The 27410-nt window shown below is 41.2% G+C and overlaps 4 protein-coding genes across 9 annotated transcripts in view; 2 read left to right on the top strand and 2 right to left on the bottom strand.

Annotated features, from left to right (window-relative positions):
- LOC120020290 (EF-hand calcium-binding domain-containing protein 14-like) overlaps positions 1-2571 on the top strand; it is a 32837-nt gene extending 30266 nt beyond the window's left edge. For all 3 annotated transcript variants that reach the window (XM_038963849.1, XM_038963850.1, XM_038963848.1), the window contains one exon: positions 1613-2571. In XM_038963849.1, coding sequence (XP_038819777.1) covers positions 1613-1791 — 179 coding nt within the window. In that variant the 3' untranslated portion in view covers positions 1792-2571. The remainder of the gene's footprint in view (positions 1-1612) is intronic.
- A 2295-nt stretch (positions 2572-4866) lies between these two features.
- On the bottom strand, positions 4867-6259 carry LOC120020288 (zinc finger protein 830-like). The gene has a single exon (XM_038963847.1). The coding sequence runs from the start codon at positions 6168-6170 to the stop codon at positions 5121-5123; it is 1050 nt and encodes a 349-aa protein (XP_038819775.1). The 5' UTR covers positions 6171-6259; the 3' UTR covers positions 4867-5120.
- LOC120020287 (ankyrin repeat domain-containing protein 13C-like) lies at positions 6229-16428 on the top strand. Its single transcript, XM_038963846.1, has 13 exons — positions 6229-7277; positions 8059-8100; positions 8771-8875; positions 11761-11846; positions 12281-12326; positions 12688-12754; positions 12893-13037; positions 13245-13376; positions 13667-13828; positions 13984-14063; positions 14259-14357; positions 14666-14766; positions 14907-16428. Exons 1-13 carry the CDS (start codon positions 6878-6880, stop codon positions 15035-15037), a joined length of 1596 nt encoding a protein of 531 aa, XP_038819774.1. The 5' UTR covers positions 6229-6877; the 3' UTR covers positions 15038-16428.
- Positions 16429-16968: 540 nt separating this feature from the next.
- LOC120020286 (serine/arginine-rich splicing factor 11-like) lies at positions 16969-23881 on the bottom strand. Of its 4 annotated transcripts, none has more exons than XM_038963842.1 (12): positions 23594-23881; positions 23132-23265; positions 20504-20661; positions 20255-20341; positions 20064-20113; positions 19501-19646; positions 19304-19382; positions 19054-19179; positions 18799-18888; positions 18603-18686; positions 18132-18291; positions 16969-17971 (listed from the first exon to the last, which is right to left on the bottom strand). In XM_038963842.1, the coding sequence occupies exons 1-12, from the start codon at positions 23713-23715 to the stop codon at positions 17768-17770; spliced, it is 1440 nt and encodes a 479-aa protein (XP_038819770.1). In that variant the 5' UTR covers positions 23716-23881; the 3' UTR covers positions 16969-17767. The 4 variants fall into 4 exon arrangements, with proteins under 4 accessions (XP_038819770.1, XP_038819773.1, XP_038819772.1 ...); XM_038963845.1 differs by lacking the exon at positions 23594-23881 and adding an exon at positions 20949-21066 and having other exon boundaries at positions 23132-23245; XM_038963844.1 differs by lacking the exon at positions 23594-23881 and adding an exon at positions 20949-22353 and having other exon boundaries at positions 23132-23239.
- Between the last annotated feature and the right edge of the window lie 3529 nt (positions 23882-27410).

Genomic DNA, 27410 nt, shown 5'->3' with positions numbered 1-27410 from the left:
TCTATGTGTTTGTATGGGCTAATGGGAGAGAAAATGTTTTTCATATTTTAAAATTCAAAAGGCAGTAAGGCCAACATTGTTTTTTTCCTTCATATTATAAAATTCTAAATCAAATAGCAAAATGATCCTTGTTATGACCTTCATAAAACAATGCCATATGGCTCATTAGTAGAACCCCTCTCCCCCGGATTAGACAGGGTTTAGACTGCTATGGATTTTTAATAGAAAATGACTCAAGTGAAAGTCACCCAGTAAAATATTACTTGAGTAAAAGTCTAAAAGTATTTGGTTTTAAATATACTTAAGTGTCCAAATTAAAGGTATAAATTTCAATTTCCTTATATTAAGAAAACCAAATGGCATGTCGTTTTTTATAGCCACTCCAACGCATAATTTACAAAGTATTTGTGTTTAGTGAGTCCGATAGATCAGCGGTAGTAGGGATGACCAGGTATGTGCTCTTGAGTGTTTAAGTTGCATTTTCCTATCCTGCTAAGCATTCAAAATGAAATGAATACTTTTGGGTGTTAAGGAAAATGAATGGTGTGAAAAGTACAAGATAATCCACCTGACCAGTGTGGCATATTAAGAAGCTGATTAAACAGCATTATCATTACACAGGTGCACCTTGTGCTGGGGAGAATTAAAGGCCACTCTAACATGTGCAGTTTTGTCACACAACACAATGTCACAATTGGCATGCTGACTGCAAGAATGTTCACCAGAGCTGTTGCCAGAGAATTTAATGTTAATTTCTCTACCGTAAGCCGCCTCCAACGTCATTTTAGAGAATTTGGCAGTACGTCAAACCGGCCTCACAGCCGCAGACCACATGTAACCACCGTATGCACAAACTGTCAGAATCCGTCTCAGGGAAGCTCATGCGTGCTCGTCGTCCTCACAAGGGTCTTGACCTGACTGGAGTTTGCTGTCGTAACTGACTTAAGTGGGCAAATGCTCACCTTCGATGGCCACTGGCACACTGGAGAAGTGTGCTCTTCACGGATTAATCCTGTTTTCAACTGTACTGGGCAGATGGCAGACAGCGTCGTGTGGGCGAGCGGTTTGCCAATGTCAACGTTGTGAACCGAGTGCCCCATGTTAGCAGTGGGGTTATGGTATAGGCAGGCATAAGGAATGGACAACGAACACAATTGCATTTTATCACCGTCCATCACTTAACCACCATGAAGTTCATTTTATTTAATCTGTCTATAAACTCTTAATGCGTTTCACGTCGTAGTGGTAGTACAACGTAGTATTTCATCCTGTGACTCCAAGTTTTCAACATGGTTTATGATATCAATATTTGCACATAAAGGAGTTTCCAAGACAATTGATGCATAATGGTTTTACCGACACAAAGATCCCACCATGTCAAACGAACAAATTGTCTCTCGACATTTGACATTGTACCGACACTTCCTGTTTCCATCACGCCTGTCATTTTATTTTATACTGCATGACTTTACGCACATAACTGTGGATGGAAATGTGCTTGTTTACAGAGTATCCTGCATACACAAGGAGAAATGCAGCTGTAAAAGTCAGAATTCATTTTATTTTGTGGCCAATTAACAATTACCTGAAACCTCTCTTCTACTTCCAATAGATCTCAAAGAGCTCTTTGAGCGCTCGGGTACCGACCCCACCTCTCAGGGAATGTCTTACCGAGTCCTGAGGAAATTATTTGACACAGCAACGCCAGACCCCCATAGCCTGGAACGCTACGACAAAGACGGGGACCAGAGATTCTCACTGGCTGAAATGAAAGCTGCTGCTGGTCTGTGAGAAGAGGAGTGGCAGAGGCAGCAGTGGAAGGAGAAGAGGTCTCTGGTGTGTGTGTGGAGTGCCTCACAGTAAAGACGGTTGCACTTTTATTGTACTAAGTATTTAATAACAAAATGATTAATAACAAACTGAATGTTGAACAGTAGCACTGGCATGCCCCCCCCCCCCCCCCCACACACACACACACACCTTACTGGTCCTACACGCCTAAGCTAGAGTAAGCAACTCAGATCCAAGCTTCGATATTTCTTATTATTTTCCAAAACAGTTTACAAAATTGTACTTTTCAGAATTTATTTTTATTTTTTATTTATGACCAGTTGATGTCAAAGGAATTGTTGAGAAAAGTCAAAATATCACATTATAATGTAGTTCCTACCACACACACACTCCCGTTTTAGATAAGTTCAGATCGTCTTTGCTTATTTTCTGTCTTTATACATGTTTTGTTGTAAGTCTTGAGTTATTTTCTGTATTCTTATTTGGATTTTAATGTAACACAGAGACTGTAGACATACCCTTAACCCAACCATAGTTTGTTTTTAAGTCTGCAATATTTGAAGGGCTATAAACACACACTTTTAACTAGTTCAGAATGAATCATGTTGAAATATTAACTCCTGAAGCATATGTAGCAATAATACAATGTAAATTAGCTTATACTAACGGACTATAGTGATCACTTCAATTTGCAGTATATACAGTACCAGTCAAAAGTTTGGACACCTACTCATTAAAGGGTTTTTCTTTATTTTACTATTTTCTACATTTTAGAGTCATAGTGAAGACAAACTATGAAATAACAAATATGGAATGATGTAGTAACCAAAAAAGTGTTAAACAAATATATTTTAGATTCTTCAAAGTAGCAACCCTTTGCCTTTGACAGCTTTGCCTTCTCTCCAACCAGCTTAACCTGGAATGCTTTTCCAACAGTCTTGAAGGAGTTCCCACGTATGCTGAGCACTTGTTGGCTGCTTTTTCTTCACTCTGCGGCCCAACTCATCCCAAACCATCTCAATTGGGTTGAGGCTGGGTGATTGAGGAGGCCAGGTCATCTGATGCAGCACTCATCACTCTCCTTTGTCAAATAGCCCTTACACAGCCTGAGGGTGTTTTGGGTCATTGTCCTGTTGAAAAACAAATGATAGTCCCACTAAGCGCAAACCAGATGGGATGGCGTATCGCTGCAGAATGCTGTGGTAGCCATGCTGGTTAAGTGTGCCTTGAATTCTAAATAAATCAATGACAGTGTCACCAGCAAAGAACCCCCACACCATCACACCACCTCCTCCTTGCTTTACGGTGGGAACTACATATGCGGAGATCATCCGTTAACCTACTCTGTCTCTCACAAAGACAGCGGTTTGAATCAAAAATCGCAAATTTGGACTCATCAGACCAAAGAACAGATTTCCACCAGTCTAATGTCAATTGCTCGTGTTTCTTGGCCCAAGCAAGTCTCTTCTTCTTATTGGTGTTTAGTAGTGGTTTCTTTGCAACAATTTGACCATGAAGGCCTGATTCACACAGTCTCCTCTGAACAGTTTATGTTGAAATGTGTCTGTTACTTGTACTCTGCAGCATTTATTTGGGCTGCAGTTTCTGAGGCTGGTAACTCTAATGAACTTATCCTCTGCAGCAGAGGTAACTCTGGTTCTTCCTTTCCTGTGGCGGTCCTCATAAGAGCCAGTTTCATCATAGTGCTTGATGGTTTTGCGCCTGCACTTGAAGAAACTTTCAAAGTTCTTGAAATGTTCCGTATTGACTGACCTTCATGTCTTAAAATAATGATGGACTGTTGTTTCGCTTTGCTTATTTGAGCAGTTTTTGCTATAATATGGACTTGGTCTTTTACCATATAGGGCTATCTTCTGTATACCACCCCTACCTTGTCACAACAACTGATTGGCTCAAATGCATTAAGAAGGTAAGAAATTCCACAAATGAACTTAACAAGGCACACCTGTTAATTGAAATGCATTCCAGGTGACTACCTCATGAAGCTGGTTGAGAGAATAGCAAGAGTGTGAAAAGGCGACTTTGAAGAACCTCAAATATAAAATACATTTTGATTTGTTGAACACTTTTTGGTTACTACATGATTTCATATGCTATTTCATAGTTTTGATGTCTTCACTATTATTCTACAATGTAGAAAATAGTAAAAATAAAGAAAAACCCTGGAATGAGTAGGTGTCAACTTTTGACTGGTACTGTAAGTGTTGTGTGTAGTACTGAAGAAAGACAAAAGTAAGCACACCTGGCTGTGATAATGTAACTGATAGTGAGAGAAGCACTGATCCCTCTTGATTCTGTAATTGTGTGTGGGCCTTTACATGATGAAATGCAAATGTACAAATCAGAACATGTCAAATCACTCAACACTGTCGTATGATGTAAATATGGTAGAATTGTTTTATATGGTATCATGTAATATTGACTTGTTTGGGGGGGGGGGGGGGGACTTGGTCTGCTTTGTATAGCTAGAGGACTGTAGATAATCCTCAGCATTGTAATGGAAATTGTTTTATGACGTTGTGCTTTGCATGTTTCTCAATGTAACATGAATAAATGTGTAATTTAACATAAAGGACTGTTTGAACGTAATTTTGTTTTGCAGGGTAATGGTGTGGAATTCTGTAACTCAATTAGGTAAAACAGATTTTGAATTGTCATTTAGATTTCCGACAGGAATATTGTCCCTACAAAGATGTGTGCTTTGGGAATTTTATTAATGTTTTGTGCGAGCACTAATGAATAAATGAAAATGTGGATTAACAGGATTTTACAATCTGTAGTTTCCATACTTTTTCAAACGTTAGACGGTATTCAAGTCAAGGTCCTCATAAAGGAGGACTCTAGTTTTTGTTTTGGAATGCAGTGTATCATGTACCAGTATGCACCAGGTTCCGATAATGAGGAACAGATGGGGTGTAAATTGAATATGTTTTGTTTGTATTAGCTGTGATTGTATATTTGTTGTGCAACCACAGAGGAAACTAAATTAGTGTGCATTTTATTATGGGTTTGAGCTGTGTGTAAGGGCTTCAGGAATGAGAATTTAGGATTTGGCTTCCATTAATTTTTTTATTGAATGCTGATAGTACAGTATTTCTGCAAGTGTGCAACAGTCTGACAGTAGAAAAACAGCATTTACCACAAAAGCATTTTATATAGACATAAAAACTGTAGAAGACAACACTTTTAGATATCCTCCACAAATGTTTGTCATTGACATGGAGGGAGAAAAGAAGTGGCTTCCTATGCAACTTCGCTCTTTTATTTATAATCTGGAGAAACCTTTTGATCAAAAGGCCCTGGGAATTTTAAGCAAGGGCGCCTTTGGCCCTCCAGTCCCTTGACAACAAGTGGAGCAGCTCTTCTTCATCCTCACCACTTCTGCTGGAGTCTTCCTGGTCTTCTGTTTTCTCCTTCACAACCTTCTTCACCACATCTTGCTTATCTCTCAATACCTCAACCCTCCGGTAACATTCAATTTGCTCATCGATTTCATCAATCTGACGCTCAAAACGACCCTCCTCGTCATCCTCGGCTACAATGGCCTCTGATTTGGTGTTCACCTGCCGCATTTCCTTTTGGAACTCTTCCCACTCCTTATCCATTTGATCTTTGGGAGCATCGACATTACGGACTTTGGCATCTCTCACTGGGTCGTCAAAGAAGCCTTCTGGTAGCGCTTCAGGTGTATTTCCCTTCTTCTCCACACTCTTCTCAGTTTCATCTGGTTTGAGGATAGACCCTGAATGAGAAGCAGCTGGGACAGCTGGAATGGTGCTGTTGTCGAAGAAATCAGATGGGAGTCCTGGGGCAGGTGCCCCCTTCTGCACACCCAAGCTAGAATCTGCCCCCTGGTCACCAGCCTCCTCTTCATCACTGTCTTCATCATAGACTCCGGCCAAAAGACTCAGCCTAGCAGATGTCGTTTTTTTCAATATTCCAGGTAGTTTCTTCGGCCCCGGTGGGGCAGGTTTAGCAAAGAAATCATCAGGTAGCCCTGACGTAGATAACTGCTCTGTACCTGCCACTGGTTTAAACTTCTTCCCATTCGTGTCTTCAGATTCCAAAGCTTTCCTTTTAAGCGAAGGATGGGGTCCTTGACTTGTAGAACTTTGTTTAGACCCCTTGAGCTCGGAAACGTTCTCCTTGTGCTGTTTTCCAAGAATGTGAGTCTGCCACAATAGTTCATTCTTTACTCGCTCGTTGCAGAGTACGCAGCTAAGGTGATCGAGACTGTTGTACTTGGCATATGGGGATTCGACACGCTTCTTATCTATCGTTTGCCTTTGTTTCTCTCTCATTAACCGTCGCAGTTCATCTTGATGTATCACTTTCTTCTGCTTATTTTTTGGAGGCATTCTTTCATTGAGTTTCAAACCAAATTTCAGAAAGCTTGGGAAAGAAAAAAAACACGGAGTGTGTCTTCATTCAAGACCCGTAGTAGGCGTCAAACATATTGCCAGATTTAAGTTTGAGAACAAATACTGTAAATTATACCCAACGCTGGTACTTTTACAATGCATATATCATCACGAGTTAACAACAATATATTTTGTGTGCCTTAAAAAAATATTTTGCGTTTCTAAATAGATGATGCACAACTAATTATCGCGATATCTAAGGGAACGTGGTCTGATGTTTGTCATTCTGGTGAGATACTAAACGGAAAATGGCAGATGGTCTTTTCACTCGGTAATCTTGTTTTCTAGCTAGTTAGTTAACCAAGGCAAGCAAACAACCGCACTGCAAGCTGCAACGGGCACATTTTTGAAAAAAGTGTTATCAAGGATGTAGCCGAAAAATTTGGTATTTCCATTCTTAATCGATTGTTACAATAGTGAGAGTATATTTTCCATCTGCATTGTTTTTACGTGTGTGTGTTGTTTCTGATGTTGTCAACACTGTACCTCTACCCACATCCATTCTATGCTAGCAAAACTGCTAACTAGGTTAGCTAAATACTAACTGTTAAGGTAGCAATTGCAGGTGTCGTTGGCAATTAGTCAACATCATTAATACAACATTTATTGTAGGTAGTCTGCTTGCTGGTTAGTTACGTTAAATCATGACCGGGGAAAAGATTCGCACGTTGCGGAAAGACCATAACAACAAGCCTAGTAAGGATGGGGATATAATGGAAACCTATGATGAATCTACAAATGGGACAATATCATCTCCAACCCCCAACGGTACCATCATCACGTACAAATCAAACAAGAACCATAACAAGACGGTGAAACCTTTGGTACTGCAGCAGCTGTCGAATATCAATGCAAACAATATCAATGGCAATCAATCAGTTGTCAGCATCATCGATGACAATAACAAGAACCCAATCCTTCTGACCAATGGCAATGAGATCTTCAATTTGGAATTCCCTGTTCACGAATGTGTGTTCAAAGGAGATGTGCGTCGCTTGTCCTCACTCATTCGGACCCAGAACATCTCCCAGAAAGATGTACATGGTGAGTGCATGGTAACCCTTACCCATTTATAGTCGCTAACTACCTTTAGCGCCTATTGATGATAGCTAGTATCTTCTGTCAGGGGGTGTTTTGATAAGGCCCGAACGCCCGTTAAAGCAGTTTTCATATCAGCAGGAAATAATTGTCAAAAGGTTAAATTACTACACACGTTTTTATAAGGGTAGTGTTCCCATACAGCCATATTTCCATTTTACAGCACATGTTTATGGAAGACATCGGCAGCCACTTGGGCTTCAGCTGTCTAGTATCCTCTGAACACCTGTGTGTGTGCATAACTGGGGAGGAAGTGTAGTTTGTCAACTGGAGAGACACAGCGTATGGATCTGTGCAACACTGCTACAGTATGTGTATTTTTTTGTTTGAAAGATTATTTCTAGCTGATATGAAAGATAAAGGGCATATCAGCATATATTTTAAACTGTTTTGCAAGCAGTGATTATTGATGTTTCTAAATGTTAAAACACAGAGTCAGAATTGGAGTTAACATGCAGCAAACGTGGGAGATAACTCCTGAAAACCCTACGGATAAGAAGGGTTTTCAAAATCTAGGTAACCCAAACTTAGTACATGTAATTGATCTAGGAAATCACATAGCTAGGCTATCACTTCTACTTCTGGATCCATGAAATCTTACCTGACAATCATGTGACCAACATAGTCAGTGCTTGCTCACAACAAGTACATTGAATTACACAAACATTGTCCTTGTGCACCAGCTGTGACAAATGATCTCATAACAGTTATCTGTCTATCTTTCCAGGAAACACACCTCTTCACTTAGCTGTGATGATGGGCCACAAAGGTAAGGGCTTTGACTTTTGTCATCAAGAATGTCTGATATGGAGAATAATAGATACATAGGCAGGACAGAGACATGCAAACAGCCTTGTTTCCCATTGGGAGCAGACTGACTAGTACATCTGTACTACTTACCTCTAAACATCACATATCACCAGAGTTTGACAGGATGTTTTACCTCATATTCTCATCTCTGGCCTAAATCTAAGCCCAGCCAGGGGTTTTGCCATTCCCATAACATAATCACCATGTTTTCCAGCTCTTCTTCAGTAAATTCTCCATATGGCTTTTTTTTCTGGGATAAAATTCCCTTTCTGTTCTGCGTACTGAGCTTATCCTGGCTGACCTCTGCAGACTGCAGTGTGTTACATAGTCTAGGAGTCTCATAGCAGCATGGCAGCGGCTGGTCTCATGGGTGGGACAGGTCCACAGGATCCCTTAATCCCATTGATTAGTCTGACTCAAATGCAAAGCAGCATCTCTCTTATGTGAAGGTCATAGACAGTAAATTAACTGTCAAAATGTAATATACTGGTAACATAATTAACTATGATAATGAGAATCCACTGTCCAAGTACAAAGGCCATGGAGACGGGTAGTAGGCTTAGCCAAAAACAATTTATCTAAAAGTAGCTTGATGTTTGTTAAATTCTTTGGTTTCTTTTGTGCTACAGAGTGTGCCCTCTTGCTCCTGGCCCATAATGCCCCTGTGAAGGTGAAGAATGCACAGGGCTGGAGCCCCCTGGCAGAGGCCATCAGCTATGGAGACCGGCAGATGAGTAAGAATATGGGCTATTTTATATCCTTTTTTGTACCCGGGACCGGAAAGCTATTATTTTATATTATAGATACTGCATCATTGAACAGTGATGTTCCATCCCTGAGGTTTCTTTACATATATTTTAGTTTATCCTGTATTTAAGTCTACACATTTACACTCAGGTTCTCTCAGTTCACGGTCCTCCCTCCCTCTATTTGTTTTGTATTTGTTTGACGCTGTCCTAATTGGATCCTTCCTGGGCTGTCCGGCTGTAGACTAACTCTGATTGCTCTCTGATGCTGATGAGAGGTTGGGTTGTAGGTTGCCCTAGCCAGCCAAAGCCATGCAGGGGATTTTCTCTGAGCGCTCTATCCACAGCCATACGGCCTGGAACCCAGCCTGGCCAGGGGCTTAGTGTGACTGCGAGGGCACTGAGCAGCTTTACAGCTGGCTGGCTTCCTCTCTGTCTGTTCACATTTAATGCCCCATCCTAATGCTTTAACACAGCACTGTAAACTAAAGGCCTCAATATATGTTTTATGTGTATTGATTATTTGAATGTTTGTAAGGAATGCCAGTTAAGTGGACTGTCCTTTTTGAAATGGTGGGAGTAGTGGAGAGAGGATTGAATCCAATGCCATGTTTTCCCCATGGGCTTTACTAGCATACTGTTTTTTTCTGTTTAATGCCGTGTTGGCAAAAAAATCATAACCTGCATAATATCAAATAAAAATATAAATAGGCTAGTTCATCAAAAATTCCATGTGAGTAATTGTTAAGGTTAGGCAAATCATTTTACTAAAATAATACCCAAATATACTGATAATGTATACTGAACAAAAATATAAACAATATGCAACATTTTAAAATGATTTTACAGCGTTACAGTTAATATAAGGAAATCAGTCAATTGAAATAAATAATTAAGGCCCTAAACTATGGATTTCACATGACTGGGCAGAGGCGCAGCCATGGGAGGGCATAGGCCAACCCACTTGGGAGCCAGGCCCAGCCAATCAGAATGAGTTTTGTTCCACAAAAGGGCTTTATTACAGACAAATACTCCTCAGTTTCATCAGCTGTCATCAGCTTCCCGCAGGTGAAGAAGCTAAATGTGGAGGTCCTGGGCTGGCGTGGTTACACGTGGTCTGCGGTTGTGAGGCCAGTTGGACGTACTGCCAAATTCTCTAAAACAACATTGGAGGCGGTTTATGGTGGAGAAGTTAACATTAAATTCTCTGGCAACAGCGCATTCCTGGCGTCAGCATGCCAATTGCACGCTCCCTCAAAACTTGAGACATCTGTGGCATTGTGTTGTGAAAAACTGCACATTTTAAAGTGCCATTTTATTGTCTTCAGCACAATGTGCACCTGTGTAATGATCATGCTGTTTAACCAGCTTCTTGGTATACCAAACCTGTCAGGTGGATGGATTATCTTGGCAAAGGAGAAACGGGGATGTCAACTAATTTGTGCACACAATTTGAGAGAAATGTGTTTCTTTACGTATGGACAATTTCTGGGATCTTGTATTTCGGCTCATGAAACATGGGACCAACACTTTACATGTTGTGTTTTATATTTTTGTTCAGTATACAAATCTTTATTTCCCTCCTATTAAATTCCCTGTTATATGTTGAGCGGGTTAGCGCTATGACCCTGTCACCCCAGCATGTATTAGTATGCAGCTCGAGTCCTGCAGTAGGGATGATTTGGCAGACGGGGGACACAGAGGTCAGGCATGGGAAGGTCAGATCTCAGTGAGGGGTGTGGGGGGCAGGGATCAGAGGAAAGGACAGCATGGCTCTAGCCACACAGTACAGCAAGGACACGCAAAGGCAGCCAAACTCTGGCCAGTGACTGGGGCAGTACTAGTAGTGGTAAAATGAAAATAATGCAGCGTATACTAGGGCAGTGCTAGGGGCTACAATAAAATGTGTACTGTTGGGGGCACTCGAGGACTGGAGTTGGGAACCACTGTACTAGGGCTTATTATTGAGAGAGATACAGAGAGGGAGGCCTACGGCGAGAAGAGAAAGAAAGTAATCTCGTATAGATGGAGCCTTGATTTTTTCCCCCCCCCTCCTTTTTCAATTGCATAAGATCAGATAATGTCATAGTAACTAGGCTTTCATCTCTCACACGCACTGCGACAGCAGCTCACTAGGTGTCCATATCCGCCATGCAACACTGCTCTGCCCCTGCAGCGAGTGCTTGCTTTGTCAGCACTTCCTCACACTCAAAATCCCCATTCTAATGTTTCTCACTGGTCAAGATTACTGGATAGAAGATCACCCCAATTATAATTCATTGCAAGATAGCACACACTTATGACTTGTGAGTTTTTGGACAGATTGCTAAGTGGGGTTATATAACTGAGGTTCAGCCTGTATTTAATTGCATATTAGAACGAGCAGTGTGTAAGGTGACTCATATCATGCGCAGCCTCCCCTGAATACTCTACTGCACCAACAATCCACTGTCCAGATTGCTGGCTGCGTCAGTGTTGAGCATTCATGTCTTGTAACAGTCACACACGTGTGTTTCATTATGACATGCAGCGACGTGACACGCTTTGGAGAGAAGACCTGGGGTCACCTTACCGCTCACTTACACTGTCGGTGTCAGAGTAGTATCATCCTAAACCCCATCGGATTACTGTTACAGTATATCACTTGGTTGAATGATTTATCGCTCATGACTTTCACTGTCATTCAAGTGTGGGTTTGCTGAGTTCACTTTTCACTTTAGTGAAAGTTGCTTTTTGAAAGATCATGTGCCTTTGTAATCCCTTCTGCTGTGTGTGTAGAAACATACACATATAGAATGTCTAGGGCTATGGAATATATTGTCTCTTTTGTGTGGTGTTGTGCTTTGTTTATCTCCCTCCTCTCCCCTCCTCAGTTACGGCTCTACTGCGGAAGCTGAAGCAGCAGTCCAGAGAGAGTGTGGAGGACAAGAGGCCCAAGCTGCTAAGAGCACTGAAAGAGGTGAGGTTCTGACAACCGACTAGACTAGGGACTACTACAGTGTCTGGTTAGAAATAGGATCTTTGCACTCTATATACATATGTCAAATACTTGACCTGCACTTGATTTAGTTTGCCCGGTACAGTGGAATAAATGGAATAGTCCCAAAAGTATTTGGACGGATTTGATATGCATTTGAGGCAGGTCTGGTCCACTCCATACCGAGTTTCGGTTTACAACCACTATCTTGCTATACCTTTACCCCTTTTCTCCAACATTAGCATCTGTCCAATGTAACAGCCCCTACCGCTCACCAAAACACACTCTTTCCCTTATTAAAATGCTCTGACATGTTATGCCTCCAGCTATAAAGAAAAAGTATTGATCGATTTTGTTTGGTGTTTTGTGGCTTGCATGACAAGATAATAATGTACCACTTTCTTTTTTTTTCATAGCTTGGGGACTTCTACTTGGAGCTTCACTGGGACTTTCAAAGTTGGGGTGAGTCGACTCTACATCATTGCAATATGTTAAAATAAGCTACAGCGATGGGCCAACATCTCCTTTCACACGCTCTGTCTCCGTTCATTGTTATTCTGGGTGGAGGACACCTTAGCCAAGTCGTTTCATTCTCCAATCTAATTAGTGTTCTGTTCCCATTCTATCCTGGCTGTTAGTGTGATGTTAATTGCTCAGTGGGTTTGGGGCTCTCTGTCTCTTGGCTCAGGGATTCAGTGCCTAGCCACGGCCGTGTTCATTTATATGCCACGTAATGATACCACGTATTATCTCTTCAGTTTCTTAGTTAATCTTATGAATCAAATGCTGTCGATCATTACTTTCTCTTTCTCCCGTCTCATAGTGCCCTTGCTCTCCCGGATTCTGCCATCTGATAACTGCAAGATCTACAAGCAGGGGATCAACATCAGGTAAGGCATCAAATACACGTCTGACACAGACGCCAGCTATACTCCTCACAGTTGTGAGGAGTATAGCTGGCGTCTGTAACCACTCACCTTCCAGAGTTAACCCTGTACACTCTTTCTCTCCCCTCTCTCCGCTGACAGACTGGACACCACTCTGGTAGACTTCACAGATATGAAGTGTCAGAGAGGAGACCTCAGCTTCATCTTCAACGGAGACGCTCCGCCCGCCAAGTCCTTCTATGTTCTGGACAATGAGCAGAAGGTGTACCAGCGTATACACCACGAGGTGAGCTATCTGGTCTACATTTAACATCACCATCCTCCAAGCCAACCGATCTTACAGAAATGCTTGTATTGCAAATGCTTGTATTGACTGAAAGCTCTGCAGGGTGTCACAGTAAAATTAACATTTCCACGGATTCAATATTGTGCACAAGTCATGTCACCATCCAGCGTGATCCTATCTGGCTGACTGCCTGTTGTGTCCCTGCAGGAGTCTGAGATGGAGACTGAGGAGGAGGTGGACATCCTGATGAGCAGTGACGTCTATTCTGCCACCCTGTCCACCAAGTCCATCACCTTCTCCCGCAGTCAGATAGGCTGGCTCTTCAGGGAGGACAAGACGGTAAGCACCCCTCCCCGTCCTGGGTCCGGTTCAGAAGGGGGCAAAATGTTTTGAAATGGGGATCTACCTAGAGTTGTCCAATTAGAACACAGATTTCTTTGACCGGTTGCAAAACATTTTCTCACGGCGTGTCGTTCTGAATACGACCCTGTGGTCAAACCAGGCCAGTCACTGGAATATAAAGCTTATAATACAATGGGTCTCATAATCTGTGTACTGTATGGGGAATAGGGTGCCATAACTCAGCCACCAGTGTGTATTATACATCTGGCTTGTGTCTGTCCCTGAAGGAGAGGGTTGGTAACTTCCTGGCAGACTTTTACTCTGTGAACGGCCTGGTGCTGGAGTCCAGGAAGCGCCGGGAGCACCTGAGTGAGGAGGACATCCTGAGGAACAAGGCCATTGTGGAGAGTCTGAGCAAAGGAGGGAACCTGGTGGAGCAGAACTATGAGGTGAGGGAGGATGAGGGATGGAAGGGAGGCACTAGGATGGAGGGAGGCTTTGGGCCTTAAGTCTCTTCTTCAGTGGTGATTGTGGTGTGGTGCACATTAGATGGATATAAAAGTAAGCCTACATGTGATCCTCTCCCTTGCGGTCTTTCCCTCAGCCTCAGAGAAGGCTGTCCCTCTTGGCTCCAGGTCCTAACACTATCTGCTGGGAGGAGTACATCTCTGCAGAGCACGGAAAGTAAGCCCTGCATTATTCCTTTTAAGAAAGGTCACAGATGACACTACTGTCCGGAGGAATTTCAAGCCACTGTGTTTATTATTGAGTTTTTGACAAGTCGGTGCATTGAAGATCATTACTAGCAGTGGCTTACTGTTAAACCTCCAAATGTATACGCCAATGATGCTGACTTAGCCAGTGTGTGTTCATCCCTAGGGCACCTCATCTTGGGAGAGAGCTTGTGTGTAAGGAGAGCAAGAAGAACTTCAAAGCGAACGTAGCCATGAGCCAGGACTTCCCTTTGGGCATTGAGTCGTGAGTAGAATCCTTCCTCTTATTGGCTAATAGTCTCTGGTCAGTCTCATCACTGACTGCAGTGCTATTGGAAACGTCCATGTATTGATCACTGTTGTGCACACAGGTTCTAGTTCAATATATATTAGGCTGTTGCAGATTCGTGTCTAGCTAATGCTTTTCAAAGGCCTCTTTTTTTTATTCTTTTTTTATTACTTATTGGTTTTATTGTTTAAATGGGACCTCATCAAATAATGTACTGTAAGAACATTTCTGATTTAACCCCGACCCTAATGATTTAGCGTTTCCCCTTTTTTTCGGTCTTCCAGGTTACTGAACGTGTTGGAGGTCATAGCCCCATTTAAGCACTTCAACAAACTCAGAGAATTCGTTCAATTGAAGCTTCCTCCTGGGTTCCCAGTCAAGCTTGGTATGCATCTACTGTACATTGTGTGGCCACATGGACAATTTTATTTTACAGTTAAAAAATAAAGTGAAATATTGTGAAATAATGAAGAAATTGACAAATATTAAACGCTCTAAATAACCCCTCCTATTTCTGTGTGCCAGACATCCCTGTGTTCCCCACTATCACAGCTACGGTCACCTTCCAGGAGTTCCGCTATGATGACTTTGAGGAGTCCATCTTCTCCATCCCAGCGGACTACAAGGAGGATCCCAGTCGCTTCCCTGACCTCTGACCTGGTTGTCATAGCAACCAGAGGTTTCCCCGGCCCCGCCCATTCGGAAACTGACAGAAACGAACCCTGCCTACCTACACTATTAAAAGGAAAAGAACCAACTAAAGACAGTTGAGATTAAATAAAAGGATGCCAATGTATTATTTGATATCTGTCTGTGTGTTCTGATGAAAAGGGGGAATTATCTCTTGGCCCTGAGTTTTTTTTCCATTTTGTAGATATTTCCTTATAGCAAACAAGAATCAACAATTTTCAGCTGTGTAGCAACAACAGCACAAGGTCAAACTCCAGAAGAGAAGAGTTGAGGGGATGAGGAGTTTGAAAAAATATTTGATGTCATCTCCGTAACAGCTTATTGTTCACCGACTACGTGATCACTGCTTTGTACTGCAAACCAGCTTCTGTGAAACGTTATGGAGTTGGCTTCATCTGTGACATCTTAAGCGTGCACTTCTCCAGGTTTAGCACTCACTGCACCCAGTTTATCTAGCGTCTGCCCTTTGGGGACTGCCCCTTTTTCAACATGTTTAAGTACCCTTGGACATTCATTGCCTGTAAATGACTATGGTATAAATGAAGTGTTAGAAATATAAAGATGTCATAACTGAACTGAGAAAATGATGTACCAAATGTACTGTACGTATGTGTGTCAAAGGAGCAACACTGTGTAGCAATACATTTCCAGTACATAAGAATGTTTTTTTAAACCAGCTGGGAGAAAGTATGGTGTAAAACTGCATTCTTACAAAGATATCAACACCCAAGCCTTTTCTCTCTAGTGCAGGTTAGCTCATCTATCTTACCTCCTGGCTATCACTGTCTGTTTCAAGTGACTGTGAATTTAATCTGTTTTGTGTGCGAGAGAGGACTTTAAAGGGTTGTGTGTGTGTGAGAGATTGTGTGTGAGCGAACCCAGATGGGGTATCAGGAAAGCTGTTCTAGTTTGATACTGCACTGACATTAAGTATATTTAATCGCATGCTACGTTGACCCAATTGGATTACTTGTATACTCTTGAGCATATATTTCCTACACTTGTTATACCTGCTACCATCTCCCTATCCTTTCTGATTATTCAGGAAGACTAACTTCTACCGTATAAATATTGTAATCACACTAAAACCCTTTGGTCAAATGTACTTAGGTGGTTTAAGCATTAACTGCAACTTTCATTGAGTGTATACCTGTCTGTATTACTTTAGACTTTTCTGTACAATTTCATTACATTTCAATGAGCTTACAGTTGGACGGTATAAGCTCATTAAAATGTAAGATCCATATGGTTTTTGAAATTAGATGTGTATCTGGCTTCGGGCCTACTGGTATTTCTAAATGTATTGCAGCTTTCCAACTTCCCATCCCTTTAAATAAAGCACCAGCACCATCACGTCTCAGAACTGTCTGTTTCTTTGTATTTTATTCAGTGGTATTTTAATTGTAGTCTCCAGCAGACTGTAGCTAGGTCTCTGAATCCATGGAGTCAAGCCTCCAAGACATTGGCCATAATCCAATGGGAGTGTAATTTGGATTCAATCAGATCAGCGTTAACCCACGGTAGCCTACATATGTATACCTCAATGCTTTCGTCGGCGGTGTAACTACGTTGGAGCTGTCAAATTGGTGGTCTTGTGGTCATTGTCACGAAACCACACCCATCCTTATACCCTACCCATGTTACAAGTTAATGAGAAAGTGTAGGCTATATACCGTGAATGCAGTCTCCACTAACACGGCACCATTGCCTTGAAATCACACTGAACGTCCACGATACGGATTGAATAGAAACCCTGGCCTAATTCTCTATTGATCAACCATACTATTCAGGCCTCAGATAGCTCAGCATTTGATACTGGGTCATACAAGGGCCCATGTTAAAACTTTGCCCTAAACCTAAAATGAGCACCTGAAGTTTAAAACAAAAATAAATCAAATCTTTCCCCAGGTTTTTATTGTATATAAAAAGTCACTGATAAAACAATACAAACTTCTAAAAATTACGAGCATCAGATCTACTGGGTATTGTGAATAGGTGCGAGATATAAGGACAGGTTATTATAGCGCCACAAGACTCAGTATAAGTATACATCTTCCGTATAATAACGGATGGGATATAAACACAATATACCACGTATAGGAGTGACAGAAAATAGATGGTGAATTTATTGAGGCGACTTCAGTACAGAAGCTCAATAATAAAAAGCTAAGTCCACAGCGCTGTTCTATGTAGCAGCCATGTTGTCTGATGAAAATGGACATACAGTGAACTTCTCAAGCAGTGTAACTGGCTGCTTCTGCTCCTAGCAATGTGTAGAAACTAGATTTAAACAACAAAAAATACACAAACGCCATTATCATCATCATGTAAGCCCTATGCTTAAAAAAAGAAAATCAAGTTGCACACTTTGCCAAATAGTATCCACTTTCAAATTACAGCAATAAAACTTTCAACCAACCACACCCTTTTCACATTTTCACCATCAAAATAGGACCAAATAATTATAATACATACAGAAAATGATGACAAAACAGAAAAATCTTAAGGTTCATCTTCTACTTGATCTAGTTTGTCTAGTCTATCCAAAAGGAAAACTAACAATTCAACTGAGATAAAGGATCGAGTTGAGTTGAATGAAGCCCGAATACAGTAAGCTCGGTGGGGCATGGAGGTTTTGGTACAATGGAGGGTTGGGTACATAGAGGTCTATACATCCGTCTCTATTATTGGGTGACTCAATCACTGACATCCATGTCGTCCTCTTCACGGTGGTCGTCTCCGTTGACTTTGGAAAGCCCAGTACCATTACCTTCCACTGAGTGAGGAGACTGGGCTCCGGAGTCCTGGTCGGAATCTTTCTTGTCCAGCCTCTCCCTCTCCTTCTCACTGTCGTAGCCCTGCTCTTCCTCATCATAGTCTCTGGTAACCTGCAAAGACGCCTAAGGAAATTTGAAATGACCAAGTTTAATATTTCAGACGCTCATTTCATATCACTTGTTATTCTTTCATATACAGCGAGGAAACGCTAGATCTCTAACAGAGGTCAAAATACAGAAGGAAGAAATAAAATTAACATGGACATCCTACATTGGTGCTGACCTTTACATCTCCTTTCTCCCCATCAGTTTTCTCCCTTTCCTTTTCTTTGTCTTTACTCCTTTCTTTCTTTTCCTTCCTTTCATCCCGACTGCGGTCTTTATCGCTCCTGCGCTCACGGTCCTTCTCTCTTTCCTTGTCCCTCTTCTTCTCCTTCTTATGTCTGTAGGGAGAGGAGAGTTAAAAGCTTAAGGAACAACGTCTCCAAATCCAAAGAGAAGTGTAGTAGTTGACTGTCTAAAATGGGTTATTTCCAGGTTGATTTAAAGAAACCTTGAAATTTGAATCTAAATACATTTTTGAGTGAGTGTTCTGAGGGCATTTACAGTTACACTTTGTAAACCAAAATGTCTCATCATTTTCAGTCTCAAAATAGCAATAAAATACCACTGGCAGCATATTGAAAATGTGTTCACTAAGGAAATTCTCTTGTTCTATGAGAATCATGAGAATCGAGATCCCCAAAACACCAACCTTCTAGGAGAGGGAGTCCTGGAGACTTTCCTCTTGGGGGATTTCTTAGGAGATCGGCTGGCACTGCGACTCCTTCTCCGCCTTCTATACCCAACAGCATGAAAAAAAATGTAGTAAATATCTGACCAATCAACAACATGTTGGGACAGCATGGTGAAACAGAGCCACAACTCTGACCAATGAAAGCTGCACTAACCGATCGATACTGCGAGACCTCCTGGCAGTACTGTAGCTTTTCGGAGGTGTTTTGGAGCGCTTTTTATCCCGCTCCTCTTTCTTCCTATCCCTGTGGATCGGAGACAAGTTAATTACATCTGATCAACATTTCTTATTGTATATTGGGATTAGAGTTGTGATAAGGAGGTAGACAGTAATCGCAGGGCTGTCTCAGAAGTTCAGATTGTGCAGTTTGAGGATTAAGAATGGGTCAAGTCTGTGCTCTGTGGCTCACCTGGATTTGCTTGGTGATGGTCTGCTCCTGTCTTTGGAGTGGGACCTCCCACTCCTCCTTCGGGGGCTCTTGGAGCGTCTCCTGTTCCTGGAGTGCGAGCGTCGCCTTGACCTGCTCTTTGAACGCCTGCAGATCACACAAACACAACATTAGTCGCTGCCCTCAATATGAAAACAAACAAAAAAACATACTACCTTTATTTTTTAACAAAATCCAAATTATTTGTCAGGAGAACAGAGTTTGTGTTCACCTGTGTCTGGAGCGAGAACGGGACCTTCTGCGTCTAGACCTGGACCTGGAACGCGAGTGCTTCCTCTTGCTCTCCTTGTCTGCATAAACAAAACATTAAGTTACTTTGGTAGAGCAAATAACAGCTTATAGCTAGGGCTACCAGTAATTTATCAGACATAATATATCCTTTGGAGATGCAATGCTTGGGCTACTCACTCCCAGGCTCGATGGCAGCAGAGATGAGTGACTGGGCCTCTCTGACCCTCTTCATGGCCTCTTCTATCTCTTTGTTGGAGGAGTCTGCCTTCAGGCCCGGATTCATGTTTATGTTCATGTTCATCCCTACACCCATGTGGTTCATTCTGAAGAAGAGGACATTATTTAGTGGTGATTATAAACCGGGTAGTTTGGGTCCAAGATGCTGATAGGCTGAAACAGCATTCCAGGCGTGTGTATATCAGACCATATACTAAGGGTATGACACAAAACGACTTGTTTACTGTCATACTTACGTTGGCAAACGGTTTACAAAGCAATAAGGTACCTCGGGTTTGTGGTATGAGGAGGTGTGGTATAAAGCCAATATACATCTGCTAAGCGCTGTATCTAGGCCCTCCGTGCACAAGAACAGCCCTTAGGCGTGGTATATTGGCTATATAACACACCTCCGCAGGCCTTATTGCTTAATTAGAACACACTGGAGGGCCATCCAACAAATGAACAGCTCATAGGTGTTTCATGTCTTGTAATGGACATTTTCTAGAGGCACGATGACTTACTTTGGATCCACCTGCGACATAAACTTCAGAAGCTGGTCAGTGGGAAATGACTGTTGGGGAAGAAGAGTGAAGAAAAGTGTGAAATATATAATATACAAGTTAGAGATCTGATATCCTTTAAACATTTCCCTTCGACACCAGCAGTTGTGTGCACACACAAAAATATCACCAGATTTCAAGTCAACACTCACCTGGGGGTTCATATTCATATTGGGGTTTGGAAACCCGAACGCTGCCATCGCTTCCATGGAGGGACCGCCGAAAGGATTGCCACCCATCTAAAAAAAAAAACAACAGCACATCATTAACCCTTTCATTGTCTATATATACACAAGCGGACTATTATCAAGTCATTAAGACAGATGTTTAATTTGAATAACTTAAGGACCACAGAATTAAATAGAACAATTAAACATTGTATCTCTGTGCTGAGAACCCACCTGTGGATAGGACATGGGGTTTGGTGTTGGGAGAAGTCCTACCTGTGGATTAGACATGGGGTTTGGTGTTGGAAGGAGACCTCCTCCGGGCAGAATCCCTGCAACAGCATTTGCTGGCGCCAGCAGTGACAAAGCTTTAGCCTCCTCCGGGATAACGCCTACAGAAAAACCAAACAGGCATTAGGGGAAGAAGAGAACATCAACGTCTAGACTCTACTAAAAAGGAAAGGCATTTTGAAAAACAAAAAAAACAGATGACTTGATCAAATATTCTTCAAAAACATTTGTAAAGGTTTCAATACTGTTACCTTTGATAGCTGCTAGATTTGAGAAGGCTTGTTCCCTTTATTATTTTAATCAGTGTAGATTGAAAAATAACTAAGATTGGGAAAATAGTATATCACAATACACACTACTCCAGTGAACACTGCCAAGATTGTATCACCTGAACGTGTTTTTTAAGTCATGAACCAAACGTTAGCTAGCACAGCGGCTTCTCCAGTGGGGTGTGCTCTCAATTTTCATTTAGATTGAACAAGCGACTCACGTTGGCGGCTTCACTACTAAGGAGCACACAGAGAAAAATCGAGATACACAAAACAAAAAGAATTTCAGAGAGTTGGAGGTCAACAGTGATTACTGACATTTTCTACTACTTACCAGCAATACAGTAATAAGTAGAAAAAAAACCCAGCTAGCATTCACATTTTGGGTAGGTGATATATACGCTCCCAAGAACCTTACCTGTCACTGCATTAAATATGCAACAAATGAACCAATGCCTTTTGTTTAAGTGTAAAATCATCTTGGCAATATTAGATTAGCTTGTTCGCCTAACATAGTGATCAGAAAAAGAAAAAAAACTATGGTTTCAGATCTCAATGTTGCCATTGCTACCTAAAAAAAGAAAACATACAATATCTTAATCAAGATACAATAGCAAAAATAACATTTTTTTTTTTACAGAAGACACACAAACACACACACTCACAAACAACATTTAAAAAGGGCACATGGGGGAGAGAATTTAGCTGCAGGAGACAAAACGGTTGGGTGGTATTTTCAGCGGGGCCTGGTATACAGGACTGGCTGAGCCAGGAAAAAGAACTGTAAAACACAACAACAAAAAAGAAAGACCACTGTTAAAGAGAGAGCACTGAACCAGTTGCCATTGCCATGTGGGGTGGATATCTAAGACAATTAACAACTAGATACAGTCAGGAACCTTAAAGTACAGCATCACTGGTCAACATCGAAAACACACAGACTAGCTATTTTAATCCGCCAATTTCAGGGACAGAGTGGTGAGTGAGTGCATATAATTTCTTGCTATATTTAAATTGGATACTATTGGTCACCCAATTCCCCAAACCAGGAAGTGCCTTAACGCTAAAGGTGAAAAAAGTATGAAATGCAGGTATACCAATATCTGTGTTATTGAGAGGTGTATAGTTTACTGTTCTGTTACTCTGCTATGGTTTACTTCTTACCACTTGGATCCAATGAGAAAACCAGATTGGACATTATACAGGTCAGATTATTAACACACCTGTTTTGATAAATATGTACTTGTGAGCAGTCAAGTAATATTTGTGTAATACATGTGATATGCATTATAGTATTAACAGTAATATCTATGCTACTGCATTCAATTTAAACTAAAATACCCTAAAGAAGAGAAAATGAGAGAGAAAGAGAGAAGAAAGGACACAGGAAAAAAGAGAAAGAGAAGGGTCTGGGGGGGCTGCTTGAACGCTTGCTGGCCTTTTGTAAATGCCTACAATCCCCTGTTGGCAGGCAGAGGACCACTTTCAGCCATCAAGGAGGGGGCTCTGCATTTGCCTTCTCCACTACAACAAATCACACACACAAATAACAGAGAGAAGTTTAATAGAGGATAGTCCAATATGGGGGAGAAAATAAAAAGCATGGTTAAGTTTTTATACACATGTAAGTTCATCTCTGCTTTCTTTTGAGGAGAAACGTCTGTCTGCCCATGGGTCTGGGCTTGTTCAGCCCTCTCAGTCGGAGCAAGTCCCAGTCCCTAAAGCAGACCTTGGTATACTGTGCTTACTGGTGGAGGAGGACAAAGAATTGGCTCTGGAGACTACTACAGACTACTCAAGGGCATCTGTGTTTAGTGTCTACCAAGTCCAACGCATCATGGATGACATTATGACCTTACAGTGTGGCAGCAACTTTATATAAGACATAATATGTGTATGGTTATAGGTTTGGTCTTTAGTTCCACAGTATACCAAGGGTCTGGGTTGTGAGAGCTGGTGTAGACACCTCTCTCATTGCAATTAGCAGAGGGATCGTACAAGATAGGACAGGAAGAGTGGCATGACATCATTGATCACAGAATCAGATAGGCTTGTCAGATCAAAAATGGATACTATTCAATTCAATGGGGTTCATTGGCATGGGAAACATATGTTTACATTGCTAAAGCAAGTGAAACTGATATAATCTGAAATAGTTAGGATACATACTTAACAGTGGCTCAAACCACAGGCTCATATAACTCCATCCTGAAATCAATGGGGCCGTCAGGCGTCACTCTCCCATCACTACATCATACAATCAAGGATCATTCATACAGAAAAGGAAGAACAAAACACCAACCTTCGGCAAAAGGGACGACGATCAGCGCCCTGTCCACGAAGACTGTGTTGGTCAGATGTTGAGACACCCCCACGGACTCGGACTCTTGGAACTTCACAAAACACACACGCGACGTCACTGGCAGAGGCGATTCACTGCAATAAAAAACGTTTTTGTAGTTAACTAACGTCAGTTAGTCCGCCAGCGACACCATAGTAGATTGTATATAGCAAAACATCCCCGAAGTAGCTAAGCAACCTAAGCTAAGCAACCTATTGTTACCCAACTATAGTAGTTAATGATTCGCCTTCTTAGGTTTCGGGGACGGCCAGAGATGGGGCCTCCTGATGCTAACGTTAGCATCGTTAATAATAATACTACATTTAAATCAATCAAATCACAAAGTGGTAGGAAGTGATTAACTAAATAAACAATAACTGTATATAGTTAGCGACAACCGTTCAACAAATATGAGCTACTTACTCTGGTGGAAACAATTTTAGTTCTTCAATGGTTCCAAGAAACCCGAACAGCATTCGCATCTGCTCGGATGTTGTGCTTGGCGACACGTTCGTCACCTGCACTACTTTAGTGGTACAATTCATTTTTTCACAAAATAGTCTAAACAAATATATATATAAACAATTACCTCTCTATTTCAGAAGTATTATTCTATAAATATAACCAATTAGTTGCTATCCACGTCGAAGGCGTTTTATAAACTCAAATAGAGATCTAGATTCGTTTCGCCGCCATGTTGTTTAGCTTGAATACACAAAACAGCGCATGCGCATTGTGAAAGTCCTGCGGTATTGTGGCTAGTGGTGATGTGTGCCAGTAGAGGTCGCTCTCTCCCAGGAATCAAATGTGAAATTTCTCACGTTTCGGTGGCATGTATTAAACAGTGAATTTGATTTCTAGGCTAATTGAAATAGATGGTGCAACTCAGGCCAAGAGATATTTTATGTTCAGATGGTAATCATAATGAAAACAGACATGGACTCTTTGAATATGCTTTCACAAAAGTGAAACAAACAAGCAAGAGCAATTGTTACTCCTCTGTCTGGTCCTCACTGTTTTGCACCATGTCTCTCAGCTCCTTCAGCTCAGTCCAAATCTCAGGGGTGGTGGTATTCTGGCCTATCGTCTGTTTGTCATTCATTTTTGGAGGTCATTTGTATCTGACGCTGTAAAGGGCTGTGGGAGTACACAACCTGTTATTCGGTTGAAGGTCCCTCTTTATCTCCATAAAGTGTGTAAATGTTTTTGGTTATGTCACTTGACCTCAACCAAAGAAGTATGTGTGCATTTAGTGTGTTTTCAGTCTGTACTGTGTGTTGTTTGTGAATACACTCTATTACCTTCATATCTAATTAAGTCTCACACACTCCTGAGCAAACACAGACACAGACATTAGTTGTAGTCCAGTCTGGTCTGATCCAGTCCTGGGCACTGACTGATTAGGTAGCCTACAGGTGGAGAAGTGGAGTATGCCACTAAAATACTAATTAAACTAAAGATAGTTATTGAGCTTATTCCAAAATGACACTAAATAACTACACGATTGCTGTAAAACACTATGACAGGGGGAGAGTAGTTTGATAGTCATGAGGTGAAAACTGAGCTGCACTTCCTAACCCGTATGACCTTATTAGAGACAAATATTTCCCTCAGATTACACAGACTCACAAAGAATTCCAAAACAAATCCAATGTTGATAAAGTCACATATCTATTGGGGGAAATATGTGTGCAACCACAGCAGAAAGAAGAACAAACACCATTGTAAATACAACCTATATTTATGTTTATTTAATTTCCCATTTGTACTTTAACTATTTGCACATCATTACAACATAATATGACATTTGAAATGTCTTTATTCTTTTGGAACTTTTATGAGTGTCGTTTATTACTTTTGTTTATTATCTATTTCACTTTTCTTTATTCTATTTCACTATTTCACAAATTGAAATTAAATATTAAAAGTGTTATGTGGGAAGAATTGTCAGGGGGAAAAAAAGAGGTTTAAAAGCGTGGGGGGAGAGTAGTCTGAATTGGGTTCTGGAGGTGTACTCCAACTCACACATCGCACTCATACGCCAGCCATGAGTGTTTCCAAACCAGTGAGGTTCACATCCACCAGTAGTGCTGGAGAGCTGCACTGGCTGGTTTCTCCTGTAAAGACAACTCACGATAGCCCATATTCTCTGTGCACTCACTCACCCAGATCAGGTGATACCCTGCTAGGGCAGTGATTGGCTCTTGTCTCAGACCTTCCCCAAGGTGATTGGTTGAGTGACTAGCACCCTGCATGTGACCTCTACAATGAGCTTCCTCCCACATGATCCAAGGAAGCGTGAACGTTCTTATATAGTTTCACATCAGCCCAGACAATCTCTACTACGGTTTAATAACAACATTTAAAATTACCTTCCAAAATGTACCATGATTATAGAATACATTTTTTATATGTATTACTTCGATGAAAATTCCCACATAGGTACAGTTGTCTGCGTTTGTTTCTGTTTCTACTACAAAATCAGACAAACTAGAGTGAAGCATCCTGGGAATATGCAAATCAGGACAGCTATGATTGGCAAGTTAATAAGGGATAGTTTAGGATTTTGGCAATCTACTTCCCCAAGTGGATACTTCTCATGGATGTAATTTATGTTCATCCCATTTCAATCCAGTAAACAGCAGCAGTGTACTTTAAGAAAATAATGTGTTAGTCTTAGTAAAATGAAAATCATACGAAAGAGTGCTTTTTTAAAATGTTCTTTATTTTTAAACTGTTTATTTTTGATAATTTGGGGCTTTAACCCCAGAACTGCTCCCATCAGAAAAAAATATGTATACACACCCAGAGGTGTCATGCCCATAGGGAGCAACAGGTCTCAAGCCAACTTCATAAAATTGTTAGGTGGACAGCAATATTACAGAGATTATAAATGTAATATGTATATATATAAATACAGTGCCAGTCAAACGTTTGGACTCACCTACTCATTCCAGGCTTTTTCTTTATTTTTACTATTTTCTACATTGTAGAATAATAGTGAAGACATCAAAACTATGAAATAACACATTTGAGTTACCTCTGCTGCAGAGGATAAGTTCATTACAGTTACCAACCTCAGAAATTGCAGCCCAAATAAATGCTTCACAGAGTTCAAGTAACAGATACATCTCAACATCAACTGTTCAGAGGAGCCTTCATGATCAAATTGCTGCAAAGAAACCACTACTAAACAACACCAATAATAAGAAGAGACTTGCTTGGGCCAAGAAACACGAGCAATGGACAATAGACCGATGGAAATCTGTCCTTTGGTCTGATGAGTTAAAATTTGTGATTTTTGTTTCCAACCACCATGTCTTTGTGAGACGCAGAGGAGGTGAACAGATGATCTCTGCATGTGTGGTTCCCAGCATGGAGGAGGAGGAGGTGTGATGGTGTGGGGGTGCTTTGCTGGTGACACTGTCTGTGATTTATTTACAATTGAAGGCACACTTAACCAGCATGGCTTCCACAGCATTCTGCAGAAATACACCATCCCATTGCGCTTAGTGGGACTATCATTTGTTTTTCAACAGGACAATGACCCAACACACCTCCAGGCTGTGTAAGGGATATTTGACCAAGAAGGAGAGTGATGGAGTGCTGCATCAGATGACCTGGCCTCCACAATCACCCGACCTCAACCCAATTGAGATGGTTTGGGATGAGTTGGACCGCAGAGTGAAGGAAAAGCAGCCAACAAGTGCTCAGCATATGTGGGAACTCCTTCAAGACTGTTGGAAAGCATTCCAGGTGAAGCTGGTTGAGTGAATTCCGAGAGTGTGCAAAGCTGTCATGAAGGCAAAGGGTATCTACTTTGAAGAATATAAAATATATTTTTTACATGATTCCATGTGTTATTTCATAGTTTTGATGTCTTCACTATTATTCTACAATGTAGAAAATAGCAAAAATAAAGAAAAACCCTTGAATGAGTAGGTGTTCTAAAACTTTTGACCGGTAGTGTATACAGTGGCAAATAAAAGTATGTGAACCCTTTGGAATTACCTGGATTTCTGCATAAATTGGTCAAAAAATGTGATCTGATCTTCCTCTAAGTCACAAAAATAGACAAACACAGTGTGCTTAAACTAATAACACACAAATTATTGTATTTTTATTGTCTATATTGAATCCATATTTTCAATATTCACAGTGTAGGTTGGAAAAAGTATGTGAACCCCTAGGCTAATGACTTTTCCAAAAGCTTATTGGAGTCAGGACTCCGCTAACCTGG

This window comes from Salvelinus namaycush, chromosome 25 (genome assembly GCF_016432855.1).
Source record: "Salvelinus namaycush isolate Seneca chromosome 25, SaNama_1.0, whole genome shotgun sequence".
Lineage (NCBI taxonomy): Eukaryota > Metazoa > Chordata > Actinopteri > Salmoniformes > Salmonidae > Salvelinus > Salvelinus namaycush.
This window is presented reverse-complemented; position numbering and strand designations above follow the sequence as displayed.